The sequence below is a fragment of the Cavia porcellus genome, unplaced genomic scaffold (genome assembly GCF_034190915.1).
Source record: "Cavia porcellus strain 051 isolate PalLab524CR breed Dunkin Hartley unplaced genomic scaffold, mCavPor4.1 scaffold_9, whole genome shotgun sequence".
In the NCBI taxonomy this organism is placed as follows: Eukaryota; Metazoa; Chordata; class Mammalia; order Rodentia; family Caviidae; genus Cavia; species Cavia porcellus.
This window is the reverse complement of record NW_026947492.1, coordinates 61,020,147-61,044,725: the sequence shown is the minus strand read 5'-3', so window position 1 is coordinate 61,044,725 and position 24,579 is coordinate 61,020,147. Positions and strand designations below refer to the sequence as shown.

Below are 24,579 nucleotides of genomic sequence, written 5' to 3'. Positions count from 1 at the left end.
ATAAGAGCTCAATAATCATTGTTGAGTGAATGCGCAGCAATCAAATACAGTAGAAAGATGACAATTTTTCAGTAGTTTAAAGTTGCCCACCCTGATTTTAGTAGGGAAGTTAATGGGAAGGAGGAGCCATAGACTTTTTGAATATAGAAGTGAGATTAAAAAGTGCAAAGATTGACATTATATAATTGACATTGTATAACCAACTTGTACCCCATTTATACTGTCCTGTGATTCCATATTTATGCTGCTCTGTTTTACTCTATTAAGAAAATATAACTCATTTACTCTTTCTCATCCTTTGTATTAAACTAGTTTTTAAGAATTATGGTTCAGAGTAGGAATGTAACTCAGCAGCATAATCGCCTGCCTGGCAAGCACAAGGTCCTGAGTTCAATTCCATATACCCCCTCCAAAAAAAGAATCATAGTTCAAGGTATATAAAAAATACATTTTTTCTGTGTTAATCACCTGAACTACAACATTATTGTTGACCTGAATTTCATTAAAAATAGCTTGTTAGCATTTTATGGTTAAGTAGGCTTGAATTAGAGCTACTCAGAAAATCTACTAGTATTTCATTATATTATTAGTCAGGAGAACTGTAATTCAATAGTTACAACCTAGTTGGGATATAAAAGACATGTTTAAGTTGAACAATCTGTATATTGACATTTTTTTCACTCTTTATTAGGAAATTACAATCTTACAGTGGTAATTAAATAGTGGGTTTGCACTTTTGCCTCTTCTTTATCAGGTCAGTATTTAATAAGAATAAAAATTTGGTGCTGGCAGTATAGCTCAGTGATAGAGAGTTTACCTAGCATGAGATCCTGTACATTTTGATCTTACCCCCTTCTATAACAGAAGAGCCAAATTTTAATCAATAGGAACTTCTGGCCTATTTATTCAACTAGCACCCAGGAAGTGTATCAGGGCCTGCCACTTAGCCATATTCAGATATTTCTTGAAGTGATTTGGAATTAAATTAGCTGTTTATAGAGTTTAAGCAAATTATGCCTGGAAGGAGGTTCTAAAATAATTACTCTAAAGATAAAAGTACTTGTGTACTTTTGAAGTACATTTTTATTTTATACTAGATTATGCTATGCAGTTGGGTTTGAGGAAGAGATTGCACAGCTATTGGTCAGATGTACTTCATCAAAAACGTCGTTATTTCTTAAACTGTAGACCAAACCTAATTGCTTTCTTCTTGTTGTGAAAGAATAATAACTTACATAAATTCTGATCACTGGGTAATGCCACACACATTAATTATAAGGATGAGCAGCTACATTTAGCCCTTGCAAAACATGAAAAAGCCTTGTCTGCTTCCTTGTTTTCCTAATGGTATCTTAGTAACTGTGTTTTTGTTTGAACTCAAATTGTTTTAGAAAGGTCGTCTTATAACTAGGATTTCCTTCTTGCCTTAAAACTTTCTCCCCCCCTTCCTCCTTCCTTTCCTCCCTGCTCACTCCCCCGTCCTCTTCTCCTCCTCTCCCCTCCCAGCCCCTCTGCTTTTCCTAAGACATCTCCTCTCCCTCTACTCCTCTTCTCTTCTCTCCCCTCCTTTCCCATCCCTTTCTGTTCCCATCCTTTTCCCTCTCCTCCCTTCTTTTTTCTTTCTTGTCCCCCCCCCCGCCCCCGCCACTCCTCTCTGCATTCATGTCCCTCTGTTCCCCACGCTGGTTTTTCTCCTGGGCATAAACCATGCTCTTGCTTTAGTGTCCTAAGTAGCTGGAAATACAGGATACAAGATATCTTACTTTTTTTTTTCCTTACTGTATTGGGCATTGAAGCCAGGGTCTTTTCATAGCGATCTTACCTTTGATGCTTACTGTTTAACCACTATCCCTACCCCTCCAGCAACTACTTCTTAGGGGTTGAAAGAGTATTTCACATTTGTCTCCAAGATTTTCTTTCAAGTTGTCAGTACCTATCTTGAAAGGTTTTCTTGTGTGGTTTTAGTTTTGGTTTTGGAGACTAGATCTTGCTATGTAGTCCTGAACAACCTTGAACTCACTATGTACCCAGTCTGGTCTTGAACTCAAGATACAGGCATGAACCACCATAACTGGCTATCTTGAAAGTTTTGTTGCTGGTTTTGGTATTTGCCAATGAAAATCAAGATTAGAACTATTACTTGAACTACAGCATTATTAAGACACTATCATTTTAAATGTGAAAAGAAATATGTTTTGGAATTGATGAACTGTAATGTTTCTTTTATAGCACTTGACAGTTTAATGATTCCATACATATACCATCTCGTTTTCTCCCCCAAATTTCTTAGACTGATATTACTCACATTTTAAGAAAAAGAGTCAAGCATGTACCAGTTACTTGTTAAGTGGTGAAGACAGGAAGAAAAATCCTAATTTGTTGAGAAGGATGTATATCTTTTTTCTCTTTACTTTTTGCTTTTTGGAAAAAGAAGTTAATAATTACGTTGTTCTTATATTGGTGAATAATGGAAATAAAATTTAGGCTTTTCCCCCTAATTTAGGCAAAGTAGAACTTGATTTTCAAAGTAAGATTACAGCTCTCCTTGCTGCACTGCAGTAGTCTTTCTTTATGCGTTTTAAGTGAAATATATTTTTATGTAGTGTGATTCAGCAGGTTAGAGTCACCCATGGATTAAGTATCTTATATGAAAATGACTTTATGTGAGGTAAGTTTTCATGTATTTGCTTGAAATCACATCGGCTAAAGATCCTGCCTCTGTCACTAGCTAACATTAAGTCCTTGCTTCAGTGATAATAGAAATTCAAACTGAGACATTGAGCACAAATTTACAGGAAAAAGCTTTAATTGGAAAATAAGATAAAATGAAGTGGCTACAGCCTTGATAGATGTCCAGCTGGTCACAGGAAAGTAAAAGAAGATAGGAAAAGAGCTTCAGTATAAAGAACTGAAGGGCACAGGTCTGAAGAGGTGGGTCAGACAGAACAGTGTATTCACAAAAGAGTGGAAAACAGTTTTATGAGATGTGTGGTAGGCTGAGATTGATTGATCACTAGCTCAGTATTGGTTTCAGTAGCTTTGGAGGCATTGTGGCTGAGGGGTGACTTGGTTCTTGCGAGATGATTGTTCTTGCTTGGGGCAGTCTGTTTTATGAATCCAGGGTGATCCTAAGTTTGGGACACATTTTCTAGGCATGGCTGAATGTTTTTTGTAAATGTCTTATGTTATTATCCTCAGTCTTAAAGGGAGTTAGTACACGCGAAGAAAATTTAGGGCCAATAAACCTTGTTTTACTAACCTTTAGACAGACATTCCCTGATTTACTAACATGACTAATGCAGAGAAGGGATTTGACCCAGAGTTTTATAAAATGAAAGTCAAGATTTGTTCAACTTTAGTTACCTATTTAGGCACCTACCTTTTAGGCATCTGGAGGCCCCAGTGAAGAGTTACAATTTATAGCTAAAACTACTTTCAAGTTCCCAACTGTCTCAGAAAAAAAATACAAATCATGCTTCTTTTTGCGGGGAGAGGGTACCAGGAATCGAACTTAGGACCTCGTGCTTGCCAGGCAAGCACTGCACTGCTGAGCTGTGTCCCCCTGCACAAATGCTTTTTTTTTTTTTTTTGTCTGTTTCCTTTTAATCAGTACCAGGGACCGAACTCACGACTGTCTGCTTGCAAGGCAGGCGCTTATGCCACTGAGCTAAATCCCCAGCCCCTGCACAAATGCTTTCAATGAATAACAGTTTTAGGGCCCAGGAGTTTATCTTCTGTCCCTGTGGTGGTCTCCGACTGTGTCAGCTCTTCCCATTTTGTTCTGTCCAGTGCAGAACATTTTATGAAATGCATTACTTTCATTTTTGGATTCCGTGGTTCCCAGTTGTAACACAACAATATTCTCACCAATTGCAAACAGAATAGGGATCTAGGATTTTCAAAAACATGGTAAATCAGTATTAAGTAAGAACTCATTCAAAAGTGCTTTTATGTTCTCTCACTAGGAATAGCATCAGACAAACTGAAGAGATGCTCTGATTCTTTCTTATGACTTCATGCTCCTGCTCCCTTCCATCATTATTACACTTGTAAATCTTGACTTTCTTACTCTCTCTGGTGCTCAAGCTTGCTACAAACATTTTCTACCAATTATTACTCTCCCTGAAGCAGGAATGAATCCTTTTGTACTACTTTATGTTAAGAGATTTCTGGGTGTTATTACCAGCTTACATGTCAAGAGTAGAGAACATATTATTTTGAGAATAGTATCAAAAATTGATAAGGAAATAACTGTTTCAGAGTCAGATTCTAGCTCAGCTACTTTCTGTAGTTCTAGACAAATTATTTAACCTCTCGACCTTATTTCCTTATATTTGTTTGTTTTTTGAAACAGGGTGTCAAAATGTAGTCTGGGCTAGATTTTATTTTTGATACTGGGTTCAAACTGATGACCTCATGCTTGTCAGGCAGGTGCTTATGCCAAAGTCTAGGTTTTAATTTGCTTCATACCGCAGGCTAGCCTCAGACTCAAAGTCGTCCTGCCTCAGGCTTCTGAGTACTGGGATTGCATGTGCACCGTACCCCCCCCCCCCAGCCTCTCATTGGTTTTTTTTTTTAAATGTTAAAGAGAATAAAATTAAACAACATAGAATAAAGCTAATCAAAACAAAATAGTGAATGAGAAACAGGACTTCAAAATAAGATAATAGGAACTCAACAGTGGCTACCATAATACCTATTGTTACCTTCAGAGTGGTTGCCTATACCATCAGACATAATAAAATCAAACAAAATGATAAAATCAGTCAAAACAAAACAATAAAAGCTTCACAAGTCAACAATGGCTACCATAATATAGCTTGTTATCTTTGAAATAGCTACCCATGCCATCAGATATAATAAAATCAAATAAAACAAAACAGAAAAAAACCAAAGCAGAACAATAAAAATGATAAAGGGCTTCAAAACAAGATAATAGGAAATTAACAATGGCTACCACCTTTCCTTTTTAGACATTTCCTCCCCTTTCACAGTATCTGTTGTATGTTTCAGATCCCACTCATGCCTTCAAGTTTTTTATACTAGGGAGACATGATGTTCACCCATGTGAGTCCGAACCATTTCACCATGAGCATGATCACAAGTTGCATCCATTTACCTACAAGAGCCTCAAGATTATCCTTCTTTGCACCTGAGTAGCTTTCCATTGTATAAAAATGCCATATCTTATCCATTCTGCAGTTGATGGGCAAGCTATCCTTGCTTTTTTCTGGTTTCCTGTTGCATGGAACATTGTTTTCTTTGACTTTCAGTCTATGAATTTCCTTTTGAGTTAAATGTTTCTTGTATACTGCATATTGATAGATCTTGTTTCTTGGTCCACTCTTGTTTCTTTTTATTAGTGAATTGAGGCCATCTACATTAATGGTTATGGCCAACATGCACTGGCTTGTCTCTGCCTTGCTATTTTGCTGCTTTTGGCGCCCTACTTTTCCCTGCTGTTCATGTGCTGCCTTACTCAGCAATCCCTCTCTGCTACTGTTCCTGGACTGTGGTCATTTTTATCTCTCTCTAGAATGTCCTTCAGTATTCTTTGCAGGGTTGGTTTGGTGGTCATGAATTCCTTCAGTTGTTCTTTGTCATGAAAGTATCTTGTTTCTCCATTAATTTGGAAAGCTAGTTTTTCAGGGTACATCAAACTGGGTTGAAAGTTGTTTTCTTTCAGGACTTGAAACACTTCACTGTAAGCTTTTCTTGACTTGATGATTTGTGTTGAGAAGTCTGTTGTGATTCTGATAAGTTTTCCTTTATAGGTGACCTGTTTCCTTTTTCTAACAGCTTTTAATATTTTGTTTTTGTGCTGAATTTCGGTGATCTTGATTATTATATGTCTGGGTATAGATTTATTTTGGTTCTGGCTATTTGGACGTCTGTATCCCTCAGTTACCTGTGTATCAGGTCCTTTTCCCATGCTTGGGAAGTTTTCTGCTATTAATTTTGTAAATAGTCTTTTTTATGTGATTTGTGTTGAGCCCTACTTTTTTGCTGACACTATCAGTCTTAAATTATTTTTCTTTGCATCATCTTACAGCCATTGAATTGTTACTTCCTGGTTGCTTGTTATTTTTAAGAGATTTTTCCTTTCGTGATCATTAGCTGCAATCCTGTCTTCAAGGTCTAAAAACCTATCATCAGTTTCTTTCAAGCTGTTTTGCAGTTTTCAGTGAAGTTTTTAATTTCCTGGATATCTCTTTGAATCTGTTTCATGCATTCTAATTCTTTCCTATATGGCTCACTCAAAAGTTTCATTTTCCCATGCTCCTCTTTTTTTAAAAATTTATGTCTTCTTTAGATACACTCAGCAACCCTTTTGTTGTTTGTCATTTCTTCTTTTACCTGAGATATTATTTCTGATTTGATTTCTTTTATAGCCTCATGAAATACTTTCATTACTTTAGTGGCCATCATTGCAGAAATTTCAGGTGTGCAACTTCTGCTTTGTCCCATGTGTATGTCACTTGGACTTGTTCTCTGTGGGCTAGAGGCCAGAGATGGGCTCTTGCTCTTTCATGTTTACATTTTCCTGGTTTCCTCCAGATGAACTGGTTGTGTGGTCCCTGTTGCTTCCCATATTGGCTACCGATTGGCAATGTAGGGGAATAAGGGAGGTCAGGCATGTGGGTTTCTCCTAACCTAGGTCTCCGGGGAGGCAGTAGGGTGCAGGGCAGGCTTCTCAGACACATGCATCTTTTCTGAGGCATGGCTGGCTGGTTCTTCTGGCTGCGCTGGTTACAGGTCCTTGAAGGTGGCCATCAGGCTCATGGAGGCAGGGCTGGCTGCTGCTTCAACTGGCTAGCAATGACTATCTGCACAAGGGTCCCAATGGTGGCCAATGTGTGCACAAGGGTGGGGCTGGCTGTCTTTTCTTCTGGCCTGTGTTGGCTGCCCACCTAGCCTCTCATTTATTTTTTTTTCAAATCCATTTAATTCAAAGAGAAAAAAGATGGAAACAATTTCAAAACAATGATCAGGGGTACTATGGTATATATATATATATATATATATATATATATATATATTCATATTGCCATCTGCAAATCAGTCACCCAGAGTGCAGAACATCTGCATTCAATTGACCAGTGCCAGTGCAAACCTTTCTCTTCAGTGCACTCAGAAAAATCAGTGGTATAGCTATTTTATCTTTATGTGTGTATATATATATATATATATATATATAGTGACTATATACACACACACACTATATATATAGTTTTGGCTTCTCACAGTAGTTTACACATTCATGTCTGATTTATTTCACTTATGAGTATAATCTCAAGTTGCATCCATTTGCCTATAAAAGTCTCAAGTTTTTTTTTTTCTAGTCTTTTTGAGACAGCGTTTCATTATGCAGTTCAGGCTGGCCTTGAACTCATTTTGTAGCACAGGCTGGTGATTTGAACTCACAGTAATCCTTCTGCCTCAGCCTCCTGAGTGCTGGAATTTCCATTTGTCCTTCTTCATAGCTGAATAGTACTTCATTGTGCAAAAAGTACCACATCTTTTTTATTCATTCCTTCGTCGATAGGCATTTGGGTTGTTTTCAAGATCTAGCTATAACAAATTGTGCTGCTATAAACATGGGTGCATATATATTGCTGTGGTATGATCTTTTTAATTCTTCTGACAAGATACCTAAAAGGAGAATAGCTGGCTCAGATGGGACCTCCAATCATAGTTTTTTGAGGAACCTCCACACTGATTTCCACAGTGGTTGCACCATTATGCATTCCCACCAACTTTGGAGAAGGGTTCCTTTTTCCCCATAGCCCCTCCAGCATTTGTGTTTGGTTGATTTCTTCGTATAGTCTCTCATTTTTAAAACATGGATAATAAAACTACCCAAAGGGCTGTTTGGAAATTCATGTGTGTCTCTCCATTGTTTCTGTAAACTTCATTATAGTAAAATAATTGGAAAAGAATAAAAGCAAAGGACAAACAAACGAACGAAGATAAAGTACCAACAAAATACAAGAATATATGAAGCGGGGCTGGCGATTTAGCTCAGCAGCATAAGTGCCTGCCTTGCAAGCATGCAGTTGTGAATTCGATCCCCAGTACCAAAAAAAAAAGAAAAAAAAAATATATATATATATGAAACAAGTTGAAGAATATTAACTCAGCAGTGAAAACAAAACAAAAAAAACCCCTGAAAACTACTTGGAGAAGGAAAATGAAGCCAATTCTTACCACAGCCCCATAAAGGCTTAGAAGTTATAGGTGCTAGGTACCTTTGAAAAAAGGCTGAGTTTTTAAATTTTGTTTTTCCTGTAAGTTTTGTTTTTCCAGTAAGAGCTCTTCCATGTAAGTCTGTATTCAGTTTCGGTTAATTTTTATGTATGATTGAAATATATCTAATTTCCTTGTTCTGCTTATGAGTAACCAGTTTCTCAGTACCACTTTGCCCATTGAGTTATCTTGGCACCCTTGTGAAAAATCCTTGGACTGTAAATATATAGGCCTAGTTTTGACCTCTCAAATTTTGTATCATTGATGTTGGTATTATAACAGTAGTATACTGTCTTTGATTATTGTACCTTTGTGATAAGTTTAAATCAAGAAGTAAGGCTGAGTTCTTTAAAAAATTATTTTGACTATTCTGGGTATCTTTTGAGTTCCATATGTATTTTTATTTATTTTTTTGGTACTGGAGATTGAACTCACGACCGTGCACTTGCAAGACAGGCGCTTATGCTGCGGAGCTAAATCCCCAGCCCTTTCATATATATTTTTAATATCAGCATCCATTTCTGCATACAAGCAGGCTGTATTATTTTTGTTGTTGAGAATTGAACCCAGAGCTTTTGTACTGAGCTATATCCTCAGTTCTTTATTTTTATTTTAGGCCGAGTCTCACTAACAGTAAATAGCCCAGGTTGGGCTTGAATTTAAGATCCTCCTGTCCACAGCCTCCCAGGGTGCTAGGATTATAAGCATGTATCATCATATCCACCTGCTAGCTGTAATTTTGATAGGCATTGCTTTCAATCAGTAGATCAATTTTGGAATATTGCATCTTTTTTTTTTCCTTTCTCCTCCCCGACACCCTTTACTAGGGATTGAACCTTTGCACCGAGCTCTATCCAGTCCTTTTATGAGTTTGGAAACTTGAGACAATGTCTTGCTAAGTCACTGAATTGCCCAGGGTGGGCTCAAATTATCAATCCTCCTGCCTCAGCCTTCTTGGTTACTAGGATTATAGGCATGTGCCACCTTGTCCATTTTAAGGTATGAAATCTTTCATAGGTTTGTTTCCTTATGTGTTTTATGCCATCTGGGAGTTACTTGCCTGAGAACTTTGTTTCTCTAAGTAGTCCTCGGTTCTAGAATGAAGGTTACATATAGTCACCCCTCAAAGTTTATTGTTGAGGAAATTACTACCAAATTAATATGCCAAGTCCTCAAAGTTTGTAATTCATTGGAAATGAAATTTAAACTAAGATAACCTACTTCAGAGGTCTTGCTATTGTCCATGGAACTATGGTAGGTTATAGGTAGGTAGGTAGTGATGGTTAGGTAGTGATGTGTGAAAGTACATATAGTTTTAATGAAAAGTTTTAATTTTGGTGAAGCTTAAAGTATCAATCTTGTATCACCCCTGCTTTTGGTGTTATATCTAAGAAATTGTTGCTTAATCCTAGATCATGAAATTTTACTCCTATGTTTCCTTTTTATTTGTATAGTTGCTTTTTTTTTTTTATTTTGAAGGTAGTAAAATACAACAAAACAAGACAACAAAGCCACTCGAGACAATGCAGTGAAATTGATACAGAACTTCAGAGCAAGATACTGGGATAGCAGTAATAGGTACCATAGTATATCTTGGTATCTTCATAATAGTTGCTCATTCAATCAGGTATAACAAAATCAAACCAAAAACAGAACATTATAAAACCTGACAAAACAGAATATTGAATAGAGCAAAACAATTGAACAGAACAAAGTAAAACAGTGAAAACAATATTTGTCTTTGAAGCGAAGGTAGAAGGAAATCCCCCGTATTTGCCATATTGCATACTGTTATCCTCCCAAGAGATGCTCAGACCTCTGGCCCCAGGTCAGCATAATCAACCCAACAATACAAGCATTTAGTTGCTTTATGTGCCTTAGTTGCTATCAACTCTGGCTGTCCTCAATACCATCCAGTTGCTAACGGGGTGGAGGTGGGGGGGATAGCACGTTTGATTCTCAGCCCGTGTGCAGGTAGGCTCACTGGAGATGCTAACTTGTTCTCTCTTCCTGGCTGTGCCCTCCTCATACCATGGCCGCTTACTCAGTTGTATAGTTTTAGTTTTTACATTTAGGTTTATGATTCTTTCTTTCTTTCTGTCTTTCTTTCTTTCTAGTTCTCTCTTTGTCATTTTAAGATACGATCTTACTATGTAGTTCAGGCTGGTCTTGAACTCACTATGTAGCCCAGGGTGGCCTTGAACTTATAGTGCTCTTCCTGCCTCAGCCTCCGGAGTGCTGATTTTTTGAGAATCATTTCTGGGCTCTAGGGTCTTTTTGATTGCTGTGTGTGTTTATCCTAATTCTTGTGGCACATTCTTGGTTAGTATAGATTTATAGTACCCCATTTTCTTTTACTGATTGATTAGATTTAAGTAGAGAAGATTGTATTTATTAGCCTCAATACCACTTAATAGTAGTTACAATGAATATTTGTTTAGTCATAATAAATATTTATTGAGACACCAAGCTAAGTCCTTTGTCACATTAACTCATTTCATATAGTCAACAGGTATTAATCATTGATGTGACAGGCTCTGGGAATACTTTAATAGATTAAAGTCCTTTCTTTAGTAGATTTCACATTAGTGCCAGATTAGGTGGGGTGAGGAGACTAGTAGTACATATGGAAATGAAAAGAAGTTAAGAGACTTATTAGTCTGTTTCAAAAAAAGAACAAGCTAATTTGAGGGTAACTAAGCTGTGAGAAGTCTACTTTAACTCATCACAACCACTGTAAAGTTGGTACTGGAAACCCATCTGACATGAAGAAACACTTCAGTGAGGGTAAGTGACTGGCTAAAGATCATATAGTTAGTAAAAGCTTACCTGGGTTAAAAAATAAACAGTTTTCACTGGCTGTGGTGGCACGTACCTGTAATCTCAACACTTAAGAGACTGAAGAGGAGGATCACTGTGACTTTGAGGCCAATCTGGACTCCATAGTGAGGCCTATCTCAAAAACAGTGAACCAAACCAAAAATAACCCCATTAGTTGGTGGTAAATGGAGAATGATTTTTAGATTTAGAAACTATTTAAAGCACAGTACCTTATTCTTTCCTTTTTCTTCTTGAAATAGGTTGTTGAAGTATAGAAAAAGACTTTTAATTTACAGATGGGTTTCTTGAAGCCAGTGGAATTGTATGCATATACGTGCATTTTTCCAGATTGAGGGTTCATAGCTGTCATCAGATCCTGAATATGGTTTGTGATTGTAGCAAATGCACCATAAACACATTGGATTCTCATGAATTAGGCAGCACTAAGATTTGCTTTGTGTCTCCCACAGCACTACCTTGTTCCCTACCTGCTAAACTCCTTCCTCTGAAAGGAGGTAGGAAGAAATCAAACATTTATTTTGTTGGGTTTGACATAAATTTTATCTCGACATAAAAAAGTTACATTTACCTACAAAAGTAGTTTTTATTTACAAATAGTATGAGTTAACAATTCAATTCATAGTTCAGAGTTTGAGTCAACTCTGGTTCTTTCAGTCAGTCTCCATTTCTTGAGCATTCCTTGGGACTGAGCCCAGAGGCTCGTACTTGCTAGGCAGGTGCTCCACCACTAGACTGTTCTCAGCCCTTATTAATTGCCTTTTAAAAGGTTGTCTCTTGGGGCTGGGGATTTAGCTCAGCGGCATAAGCACCTGCCTTGCAAGCAGGCAGTCGTGAGTTCGATCCCTGGTACCGGTAAAAATGAAAAAGACCAAAAAAAAAAAAAAAAGGTTGTCTCAGTTATTTTCTTATTGCTGAGACAAAATACCCAACAGCTACAAGTTAAGAGAGAAAAGGTGTATTTAGCTTAGGAAACGTGTTTATAGAGATTTATAGAGATTTAAACAGTTTATAGATATTCCAGTTCATACTGGCTGGTTCCATGGCAGGGTGGCATGGCAGAAGGGCATTGCAAACAAGAAACAGTTCATGGCAAAGCAGCAAGCAAAAGTCAGCAAGCTACCAGCAACGACCCTCTTTCTGTCTCTCATATCTTAACCTTAGAGTGGGTAGCACTCACACCCTTAATGGCTCTTAATCCTAGCATCGCACCATGAATCAATCCCAGAATCACACACCCCAGATCCAGCCACCTTCAAAAAGCCCCACCTATGACTGATGAGGTTTTGGGGGGACATCTATGAACTGTAAAATAGCTTCGCATAACAGAATAACCGAAAAGTATTTTTCAAACGGACCAAAACTGCATCCCTAAAATGCAGAGTATTTCGTTCTAAGATACATAAATAATATAAGCTGCTTGCCACCTATTTAATATCTAACATTGATTGCAAAACTAACTGAAATCTAACAGTGTATGTATTTGAAATCTACCAGTATGTATTTGAAAGAAGGTGCTAAAGTTATGTTAGAAAATCTGTGTAGAGGAGATGTAGAACTTTTGGAGATGTAGGACTGTGGATTTGTTAACCAAAGGTAATTGCTCGTACTCATAAGGAATTGGACAGAAATGGTAGGAACTTTAAGGAATTTGAACTCTCTGATTCCAAAATATGTGCTCTCACTTTATATTCCTAGCACATGTCTTTGAAACTTGGACAAATTCCAACATTCTCAGTGCTTAGGTCATATTCAAGTCAGTTTCTAGGAGTGAGACCTGAGTGTCTTGATGTGTTTAAAGTTCCCCAGAGTATTTCATTGTTACGAGACAGAGAACTACTGCTCTGACTCAGTGACTGGAATATAGCAGATACTCAATGCGGTAAACCCATCGTTGTTGAAACAGTACATCCCTGAGTAGCCAACTGCTCTGTTACAAATCTTTTCAGTATTATAGCCAACCAAAAATGCTTTTGTAGTAACTTTATTTCTTAAAAGTGCTTTATAGATATTCTCCGTCCAATCCCATGGCATGTATAGGACGATGTCTGGCAGGAGGTAATGTTTTATTGCTAATAGAATTCCGAATTCTGTCCATTAACAGGAAACAAGGGAAAACTTGGGATTTCCCTCTATTTCTTGCCCAAGACATAGTTTGAAAATAGAGAAGCTGGGCATTGTGGTACATGTCTGTAATCCTAGCCATGGGTAAGGCTGAGGTAGGATCCTCACAGGGTGAGGCCAATGTGGGCATCTTATGTTTGACCTAATCTCAAAATTTTTAAAAAAATGACTTGGGATCTAATTCATTGTTAGAGAACTGGCCTACCATGTACAAGACCCTGGAGCAATCCTCTGTATTACATACACACACACACACACACACACACACACACACACACACAAAGATAATTGTCAATTATTTTTGTTTTAAAATTTATATTTTTAATACAGTCAAAAAGCAGAAGGCAAAAAGGAATATATATTGAAAAATTTCCCTCTTGCCTGGTATGGTGGCACAATCTTGTAGTCTGAGGTACCTGGGAAACCAAGGCAGTAGGATCACAAGTTTACAGACAGCTGAATGAGTTCAATGCCAGGGCTGCGGAAAAAAAAGAAATTTTTAAAATTTACATGTATTTCCTAGTTTTACACAAATGTTATATGAATCTTTTTGGCTTTTTACTTAACAGTTTATTTTGGATTTGTTATGTATCCATGTATGAAGAAATATAGGGGCCAGGGATTTAGCTCAGTGGCACAGTGTTTGCCTGGCAAGCATGAGGATCTGAGTTCAATTCCCAATACCAAAGGAATTTTATCAGTATATAATCTCTTCCCTTTTACAATGAAATGTTTCTCAGTGTACCACAATTTCATGGGTCCCTTGCCGATGGGTATATAAGTTGTTTGCAACTTTAAAAAGAAAAGATCCTACATGACTAGATAAGGCATTCCATTTCTGTGTAAGCAGGCCTTCAAACAAATTCCTAGAAGTTCAAGATACTCCACTGATAGTTCAGATTTACCATCTGTGAGGGTTGTATATTAACTGGTTAGGAAATGATGAAAACCTGAAAGAGCATGAGAGATTAAAGCTGGGAAGAAGTAAAGTGACTACGACTGAGTATAGAGGGAGTGATTTTTTTCCAATCGGATTTTATTGGTAAATTTTAGATATACATAATGATCATATTCATCATAGAGAATTTGTACCTGTATATGGTATAACTTCTTTTTCCCCCGTTCTCCTAACCTCTCTTCAATACCTCTTCCCTCCCTATTTACAAAAACTTTATTTCCATTTTTCCTTTTCTCATTTTTTTACTTTCCCTCTTTCCTTTTCCCCGCCTCCCTCCTTTGCTCCCCTCCCCATTTGAACGTTTTCTTCCTGTTTCAAAGTACTTGTTATACATTTTGCCCCTTATTTACACTTTTGGTTTCTCACACCAGAGAAACAATGTAGTATTTACACATGTGTATCCAATTTATATCACTTAAGCTTATGGTTTCAAGGTTCATCCATTGACCTAGAAATATCTCAAGCTTATCCTTTATGGCAGAGTAGTACTCCATTGTATAAAAAAAAAAACCCACATCTTTATCTGTTCACCAGCTGTTGGGCATTTGGGATGTTTCCAAGATTACAAACTGCGGGGGCTGGGGATTTAGCTCAGTGGCATAAGCACCTGCCTTGCAAGCAGGCGGTAGTGAGTTCAATCCCTGGTACCGATAAAAAAAAAAAAATTTAAAAAAAAAAGATGCTAGGAGTATTTGAGAATATTACTCCTATGAAGGGTGTGCATATACTTCTCTGGTATGATGCGTTTAATTCTTTTAGGAAGATTTCAAGGAGGGGAATAGTTGGGTCAAATGGAATGTCTAGTCCTAGTTTTTTGAGAAATCTCCATGCTGATTTCTACAGTGGTTGTACCAAGCTGCACTCCCACAAACTGTAGAAAGGTTCAGAAGGAATGATACTAAGATAAGTCTATAACGTTGGTCAAGAAGAAGACTTAGCAGATTTTGTGGTATGTGTATATATACAGAATTTATAATTAAAATAAAAAGTTTTTACTCGAATCTATATTTGAACTTATGTAAGCATTTTTAATGTCTTTGTGAGAAAATACTTCTTGGTACAGGGTCTCACTGTGCAGTTCAGGCCGACCTTGAACTCAATGTAGAGCCTAGGCTGGCCTCCAACTCACAAAAATCCTTCTGCCTCAGCCTCCCAAGTGCTGGGATTACAGGCAAATCCCACTATACCCAGCAAGAAAATACTTTTGACTGTGGTGGTGCACTTCTATAATCCCAGAATGCTGGGAGGCTGAAGTAGAACCACAAGTTCAAGCCCAGCCTCAACAATTTTGTGACTTAGTGTAACCCTCTCTCAAAATCAAAAATTGAGAAACAGGTGGAACTGTAGGTCAGCGTAAATGTCTTGAATTCAATCTCCGGTAGCACAAGAAAGAAAGAAAAAAAGGAAGTAAAGGGAGGGAAGATAAGAGGAAGGGAGGAAAAAGAAAAGAAAGAAAATACTCTTGCTATTTTCATTTCACATGTACATTTAGCATTTTTAATCACATTTTATCTTCTCATGTATAACTAAGTTTTACTTACAATCAGTCTTTTTCTCTCACTCCTTCCCCTTAGTCCTGGAAGAAAGCGGGACTTTTCCCCTGTTCCTTGGAGTCAGTACTTCGAGTCCATGGAAGATGTGGAAGTAGAGAATGAAACTGGCAAGGATATATCCTTTGCAAACTAGTTTATTTATAAGCTTATGATACTGTCTAAGCAGACTGTGTGGTACAGTTATCTAAATGTTGTTTGTTTCTGCTGAATATTTCATTTTATTTCCTACATGTTCTTTGTATAGCATGTTGTATCACTTGTATGTTTTTGCCATTATCCTTAGTGATAACTGTCTAATTATGGGGACAGAATTAAGAATTAAATTCCTGAGACTAATTAATCTCTTTTTTTTATTAATTAATCTCTTGATGCCCAAGTAAAAGTTTCATGAGTTAAGTGACTTGAAATGATTTTGTTTCCAGATATCAGGGACTATGTCTTCAATAGGTAAGAGTGAACACTTCGCTTTTTTTTCATTTAAATAACATGGTCATTCTACCTCTAGACTTCAAAAATGGGGAGTTGGTATCTCAAAAATGTGTATTTAACTTTTTGTTGACAGTCAACAACTGTGTGTGCAGTTTGATGCTACTTGGATTTTTTAGTCAGTATTATTATGAGTAATCAAAAACTTGAATGAGAAAAAACTTAAATATGTTATCTTTAACAATTCATACACTTTTCGAGTTTATAAGAGTGGCTCTGAGGGTCCAGTTCTGCTCCTTCTGCATGGAGGAGGCCATTCTGCCCTTTCATGGGCTGTATTCACGGTAAGTAATGACGGTAGAGGTTGATTTTAGTGTAATCATTGTTTACTTCTGATGGATTTGACTAGCCTGACTCTTCTTTCTGTGCTCAATTTGCTTGATTTTTAGAAGTTAAGAGATGGAGTGGATTTCAAATATTTATTATATAGGCGTAAGATTACCTGTTCTTTAAACCAGAGGTTATTAGGTGAGGTGGGCCTTAGTGCCCTCAAACAGTTTATAAAACTGTGTATGTATGTATGTGCATTGAGATGAGAGGCACAGAATTTGCCTTCTCAAAAGCAGTGGTTTGTATCTCAGCCATTTTAAGTAAATAGATGAAGTAGACTTTAAATTCAGATGCTTTAGATAATATCTTTCACTTTTATCTCTTTCTTAGAATCTCTTTGGTGCCTTGCATAAGGAGGTGTATCATAAATATTTGGAAAATGTTTCTTGTTTTTGAAGTGATGCTTTGTATTTTTATGGCATCTGTGAGCTACTGGCAGTAAACAATATTTGCTGGTGTACTCTGATGTAGAGTGGAAGATAAGTGTTTGTGTGAATGCTGCCAGATACAGATCATCCTGATATCCTTGGATCTGGAGTGAGGCAGCCCTTGTTTAAGGACAAGTACTTCTCAGGAAGATACTAGGAACACCCTTGTTTAAAATGAAGCCATCATCTCTTTATGTGTGTATTGAGTAATTATACTGCCTCTGTTTACCTTTGTGGGGACTAAAGGACAGAAAAGGGAAAGAGCAGATTGCTGTGAAATTGAGGAAGACCAGAAACATATTAATGTTCCTGCCAGCAGGGATTATTAGGATTACATGTAAAATCACCTCCTCATCTCTTATATTAGACCACAAATTCCTTGAAAATAGGGATGATGTCTTTTTCCTTTTTGCTTTCCAAATGCTTTGAGGTAGTTCTTGACACACAGGCCCTTATTCAACAAATTAATGAATGATTTGACCCTTGTTTGTTATTTTCTTTCTTACTATAAGATAAGCTATATAATTTGCCAATCAATACCGGCTCTCTCATCAATAGAAATATAATGCAAGCCACATGTATAATCTTAAATTTTCTAGTAGATACATTAGCTGGGTAAAAAGAAACAGGTCCAATTAATTTTAATAATACATTTTATTTAACCCATTGTATCCAAAATACTTCAAAAAGTAACCAAAATAAAATTTATTGACATGTTTGTTAGTCCATTTTTTGTTGGCAGCAACACAATACAGTGGCCCTTGACTTAAGAACTCAGTTCATTTGTGAGGGCTGGTTGTAACTTAAGTTGGTTGAAAGTCAAGACTTCTTTTCCCATTAGAAATACTGGAAATACCCATGAGGTATTCTGAACCTCCTAAAGAACTCCTTTCATAATAAGACCTTTTCATAATAAAAAAAAGGTCATATAATGTGTATAATTTATCATAAACAATAATTTTTTTAGTGTATTCATCAAAAAGATATAAAATGTGCCTAGTTTACCAAAAATAACAATTTCATACTGTACTCACCATTCCAGTTGACATCTTTGGCTTGCAGGAAGGGGGGAGGATGAAATGGAAGGTGATGTGATTTGGAAAGAGAATCCCCTTCTACAAGAACATGAGGCATCTGGCCTTCTGGTGACCTTTCCTTCCTTGGGAGAGTCTGTAGTTCACTAGGAACTGCTTTTGGCTCACTAGGTTTCAACTTGTTTACAACTAAAAATTAATCTAAAGTTGTCTTTGTTTTTTCTTAATGCTGTTCTTTTCTATTGTGATTGTTTTCTTCTCTTCCTTCCTTAGCTTCTTTGCTAGCTTTTTTGGGGCCATTTTGATAGGAATTGTAGTGATTATATAAACCACTAACTGAAATCGCATCCACAAACATGTGCATCTGGACTTAGACTGATGCTTATGTACACTTACATATGCTTTTATGGCACTGTGATCTTTATAGCTGCACAAGCTGCTGGAATTTGGGTTATAACTCAAGACTTTGGTCATGAGTTAAACCTGAAATTCCATTTGTAACCCAAGTTGTTCATACATGAGGCCAGTCATAACTTGAGGATACACTGTACGACAGACTAATTGAGTTACAAAAGAGGTTTATTTTTGACTTAGAGTTCTGAAGATGCAAGATAGTGGGACCACATTTTCTTGGTAGCCTTCTTGCTACAGATTTCTGAGACAGTACAGGGCATCACATGTCATGAGACAAGGAGTGTGTGTGTGTGTGTGTGTGTGTGTGTGTGTGGTCCTTCATTGAAAGCCACCAGAATTTACATCATGAGAGTTCTGCTGTAATGATTGTATGTAATCCTTTTATTTTTATTTTTCTGTTTTAATTTGTTTATGTTGAGAAAGGGTCTTACTAGGTAGTTCAGACTGGCCTTGAACTTACTAGGTAGCCCAGGCTGGTGTCAAACTCACAGCAATCCTCCTGCCTTAGCCTCTAAGTGCTAAATTGATAGGCATGCACCACCATGCCTGGATGACAGTATGTGATTCTAATCATTTTCAAAAGGACTCATCTTTTCTAAACACTATACTAGGATCGAATTTTCACCCCCTGAATACCTTACAACAGAGACTGAATTTCATTCAACACATGAAGCCTTGAGGGTCTGTAATAGAAGGCTGAAAGGTTTGCGTTGAAAGGTCAAAGAGTTCGCACAGCAAGGCTAAAGATTCTGCACTGGAAGCTGAGAGACAGGTGCCTCAGGTGAAGGCAAAAACTGAAGCTCCTCTGAAGAAACCAAAATGAGCTTGCCTTCCTTCTTTCTCCTTTGTATTCCATTCAAGCTATAAGCTTATTGATGGTGCCACTCATACCCATGGTGGATTTTTTATTTTCAGTAAATCCACTCAGTTACACCCTGAAATAAACTAAGCCAATTAGGCATTTCTTACTCAAGTTGACACAACAGTTAACTATTACATAATATGTTGTCTATTGGAGAAATAATGCTGCTGAGAAATAATGTGTATACTGTAGTTGCTGGGTAGAATAGATCTCTATTAAGTCCATTTGCCAGACAATTTGGTTGAACTTTGATATTTCCTTGTTGATTTTTTTGTCAAATTAATCTATTTGTGACAGTGGGGTATTGAGATCACCTACTATTAATTGTGTTGATGTTTATCTGATCTTTTATGTTCAGTAGTACTTGTTTTATGAAGTTGGGTGTACAATTATTTAGTGCCTATATTTTTTTTTAATCTTATATAAGGAGAAAAAAGAAAAAAAAACAGAAAAAGGGTACAAGTTATACAAAATTTCAGAAAAAATAAACAGGAAATCACTAGTTAATAGATTACATATTGTCATCTTAGAAATAGTTGTTCAAGTTACAAAATTAAAGCATATAGAGTGGACATTCAAACAATGAGACCGCAAACAGTTCTGTTCAATGTTCCAATGAAACGTGGTAATATGGTTACCTGTCTTATAGACTTAAATATACATGCAGTTATGTCCTTTAGAGCACTTTCTTTTCCTCTCTTTTGTACAATGACAATTACACATTTTGGGTTTTATTACTCCCACTGTTCTTATTTTTTTTAAGAAAGTAAAACCAAATGTGACATAATAGGACAGAGTCAGTCAAATCAAAAGAATGCACATAATACATAATGTAAAAACAAAATATAAGGTGTTCAACAATGGTTACCATAATGCCTCTTGCTATCTTAAAAAGAATTGCCTATATCATCAGTTATAATAAAATTGAACAAAACAGTAAAGAACAAGACCAATAAAACCAAAACATTGGAGACATTAGAGGACTTCAAAAGAAGATAATAGCCAACCAGAATGGGCATCATAATGAATCTTACTGTCTTCGTAGTTGTTGTCTATACTTTCGAACTTAGTACTATCAAGCATAACAGAAAAGAGGAAAATCAGTCAAAACAAGATGGTGAGAGCAATACAGGGTTTCAAATCAAGTTAATAGGAAATCAAAGTGGGTTGCTATAATATATCCTGCTATTTTTTATTTATTTTTCCCTTAATTAAAAGGATGAAAATGAAAAAGTGGATAATAAAAAGGAGATTGAGATAAAAAAAAAAAAGAGGGCATAACAACAAAACAGCGCAGGTCAAAACATAGCCATTTAAGCAAAATAGTGTTTCACCACAAGATAATCTCGACATAAAAGTAGTTACCATAGTGTCTCTTTCCTTAAAATCTTTGGATATAACTTCGTATACTGTAGCATCAAACATATCAAGACAATGTAAAACCGTTCAAGAGAATGACAGTATTACAAGGTATTTAGAATCAACTAACAGAAAATGAACAATGGTTTCTGTATAATCTCCTTGTCTATAAAAGTTTTTGTTTATATTATCACATATAATACAATCCAGTGAGATACAACAGGTTAAAAACTGATGGAGACAGAAGAACAAAAGCTTGATGGGACTTCAAAACAAGATGATATTAAATCAGCACCACCTATTATGATGTCTTGTTTTCTCCAAAATGGCTGTTCCTACCATCCAACCTACTCTGCCTCATTTCTGTTGAGCTCTTTTTCTGTCATTAGTTGTCAGTTTGTCTTTTTTTTTTTTTTTTTTTTTTTTTTGTCTTTTTCGTTTTTACCGGTACCGGGGATCAAACTCACGACTGCCTGCTTGCAAGGCAGGCACTTATGCCGCTGAGCTAAATCCCCAGCCCCTAGTTTGTCTTCTTCATTTCACTTTCTGCTCCATTTATTGTGTCCTTTCTGCTACTCTTTCTGGAATCTTGGTATTTTTCTTTTTTAGAATGTCCTGCAGTATTCTCTGTAGAGTTGAATTGGTGGTTGCAAATTCCCCTAGTTCCTCTTTATCCTGGAAGCACCTTGTTTTTCCATCAATTTCTAGGGACAGTTGTGCAGGATATATCGATCTTGGCTGGAGGTTATTATCTTTCAAAGCTTGAATTATTTCCCCCCACGCTCTTCGTGATTTGATGGTTTGTGCCGAGAAGTCTGCTGTAATTCTGATGGGTGTTCCCTTGTAAGTGATCTGTTTCTTGTCTCTGACGGCTTTTAATATTCTGTTCTTATATTGGATTTCTGGAATTTTGATTATTATATGCCTGGGTGTAGCACTGTTTGGGTTGTAGGTGGCTGGGGTCTTGTATGCCTCATACATCTGAGTATCTTTACCTTTTGCTAAATTAGAGAAATTCTCCTGCACTATTTCTGTGAATAGCTTTTGTAGTGCATTTGTTTGTGTCCCTACTTCTTTTATGTTCTTAATTCTTAAGTTGTAGATCCTCTTATCATCTTCAAGCCTTTGTATTATTGCTGTTTGTTTTCTTGTTATTTTTAAGAAGTTTTTCATTTCATGCTCCCACATTACAGATCTGTCCTCCAGTTCTGATAATCTATCCTTAGTTTCTTTCAAGCTGTTATGCCAGCTTTCAATAGAGTTTTTAGTTTCCTGGTAATCTCTTTGAACCTGCTTCACATATTCTATGTTTCCTCTATTTTCTCCATCAAACAATTCTCCCCTTTTTTTCTGTTCTTCCATTCTACCATCTGTTTTTTCTTGAGCGGTGCTTAGCATTTCTCTAACTATTCTACTTATATCTTGCTTTATTTCATTAAATACTTCATTTTTGAACTTGTCTATGAGGTTCTGGAGATATCGCTTTATGTCTATTGGTTCCGTGTCTGATATTGCATGTTTTCCATCTTCATTGTCTTTTGCATTTACCTTTCCTGGATCAGTGTTCTCAGGATTGGGGACTGAGGACCCTTTCTTGTTGCTCCCTCTTCCCATACTTTTTGTTCCTTCCATAAAATCATATGTAGCAGGCCCAGTTTTTTTTTTTCTCTTTGTCTGTTACAGTTTGTTTGAATCTGCCAGTAGGTGTTCCCGCCCACTGCAGTGTACTAGGGAGACATAGACCTGGGCAGCCTCTGCTCGGCCCGTCCCTCCAGATCAACCTAGTGAAGGTTTGCTTAACTGCTAGGGTACACCGCCAGGCACTGGGACCTGGTTTGGGCTAGCCTCCTGGGTCTTAGTCCGTGGCATCACCAGGCTAAGCGCTCCTCACTAATCCCGCTTGATTCTGGTTGACTGTTATCTTCTTTTAAAGCTCTGTAATGTCTCCAATGTTTTGGTTTTATTCTTTACTGTTTTGTTCAATTTTATTATAACTGATGATATAGGTAGTTCTGTTTAATATAGCAAGAGGCAATATGGTAACCATTGTTGATCACCTTGTATTTTGTTTTTACATTATCTATTATGTTCATCCTTTTGATTTGACTGACTCTGTTCTGTTATGTCACATTTGGTTTTACACTCTTCGAAAACAAGTAATAACTGTGGGAGTAATAAAACCCAAAATGTGTAATTTTCATTGTACAAAAGAGAGGAAAAGAAAGTGCTCTAAAGAATATAACCGCATATATATTTAAGTGTATAAGATATATAACAATATTACTGAGTTTTGTTGGATCATTGAACAGAACTGTTTGCAGTCTCACTGTTTGAAAGTCCACTTTGTATGCTTTGATTTTGTAACTTGAACAACTATTTCTAAGATGACAATATGTAATCTATTAACTAGTGATTTCCTATTGTTTATTTTTTCTGAAATTCTGTATAACTTGTACCCTATTTGTTTTTTGTTTTTTTTCTTTTTCTCCTTAATTTAAAAAAAAAATTGACAGGAATTCAGAGAAAAAAAAAAAAAGAATATGCAACTAAAGTCACTGCAGCATCCAGTTCTGGCTAGTCTGCTCAGTCCCAGAATGTCCTCTGTTGGAGCCTCTTCCACTATGGAAGGGTCCTCATTTCTCTCACTTACCACAGGTCGATGCAGGGCTCTCTGCCAGTCTTGCTCTCAACACTGTTTGGTTCGCTGGTTCCCACTCAGAGCTTTCGCGTGTCTCTCTCCCTGCTGTGCCAATTGGGACGCAGCAGCAGCAGCAGGAAATTCAAATCGCGGCTTCCAGTGGTGCGGGATCCAGCTTCTGCGCTGAGATTTTATCTCTTCCTGTTACAGCATCAGGATTGCATTTCCAGGTGGTTTCTCTCAGCTTAGTTCGTCCTGGGTCGGCAGGGTACATCTCCTTTTGCTTAGGACTCCTCACACAGCACCACTCCTGGATTCTAAGCTGGGTATCTCAGAGAGCCTCCCTTGCTGCTGTTATTTGTCTGCCGTGTTCTCCTGGATCTTAGTGCCTATATGTTAACAGTTATCTCTTCCTGTTGAACTGTTCCTGAAACCAATATGTGGTGAACTTTTTTGCCTTTTCTGATCATCTTCGGCTTGAGGTCCACTTTGCTTGAAAATACGATAGCTACTGATGCTTGTTTTCATTTTTCCATTGAATAGAGTATTGTTTTCCATCTTTTGATTTTGTCTATGGATTTATTTTGTGTAAATGTATTTCTTGTATACAGCATGCCATTGGAATTTTTTTGAGTACGTGTTTGTGGTGTACTCTATACATATTTATAAATGTTTTTGTTTCTTGTGGAGAATTGGTACATGTACCTAGTACAGTTTAATTCCTTTGTTTCATCCCCTGTGCCTTCCCTCCATCACCCCTTCATCTATCTCTTGATACTCCCCCTTTTTCATACATGTTCGCAATACATACTGTTTACATTCCTTGTGTAGAGTTGGTACATGTACACAACACATCTTAATTCTTGTTTTTCATCTCGTTTTCCTTACTTCCCTTTGTTTCTTGATCCATTCTACCAGTCTGTATCTTTTGACTGGAGAAGTAAGACCACTCACATTGAGAATTATTACTGAAAGGTGTTGACTTAATCCTGTTTTTACATTATTTTCCTGTTGCTGATTCCCTTTCTTTCCCTTCTACTTGACTGCTCATGCTACTTAGTATATTTATTCTATTAGACCTTCTGTCATGGTTAGTTCAATTGTCCCTTTCTAAGATATCCTGGAGAAATATTTGAAGTGCTGGTTTGGTGGTCATGAACTTCTTTGGGTCTTTTTTTTTTTAAAAAATCATGGAAATATCTTACTTCTTAATCAGTACTAGAAGATAGTTGTGCAGGATGTATCATAGTCAGTGTGCATAGGGTATGTGGCTCTGTACATCCACTGCAGGGGAGAGTCCATCCCTCA

At 37.0% G+C, this 24,579-nt stretch overlaps 1 protein-coding gene across 1 annotated transcript in view; it reads left to right on the top strand.

Annotated features, from left to right (window-relative positions):
- Ppme1 (protein phosphatase methylesterase 1) overlaps positions 1 to 24,579 on the top strand; it is a 64,669-nt gene that overhangs the window by 13,498 nt on the left and 26,592 nt on the right. The window contains exons 2-3 of the mRNA XM_063256505.1: positions 15,742 to 15,836; positions 16,399 to 16,490. Of these exons, the coding sequence (XP_063112575.1) occupies positions 15,742 to 15,836; positions 16,399 to 16,490 (187 nt within the window). The remainder of the gene's footprint in view (positions 1 to 15,741; positions 15,837 to 16,398; positions 16,491 to 24,579) is intronic.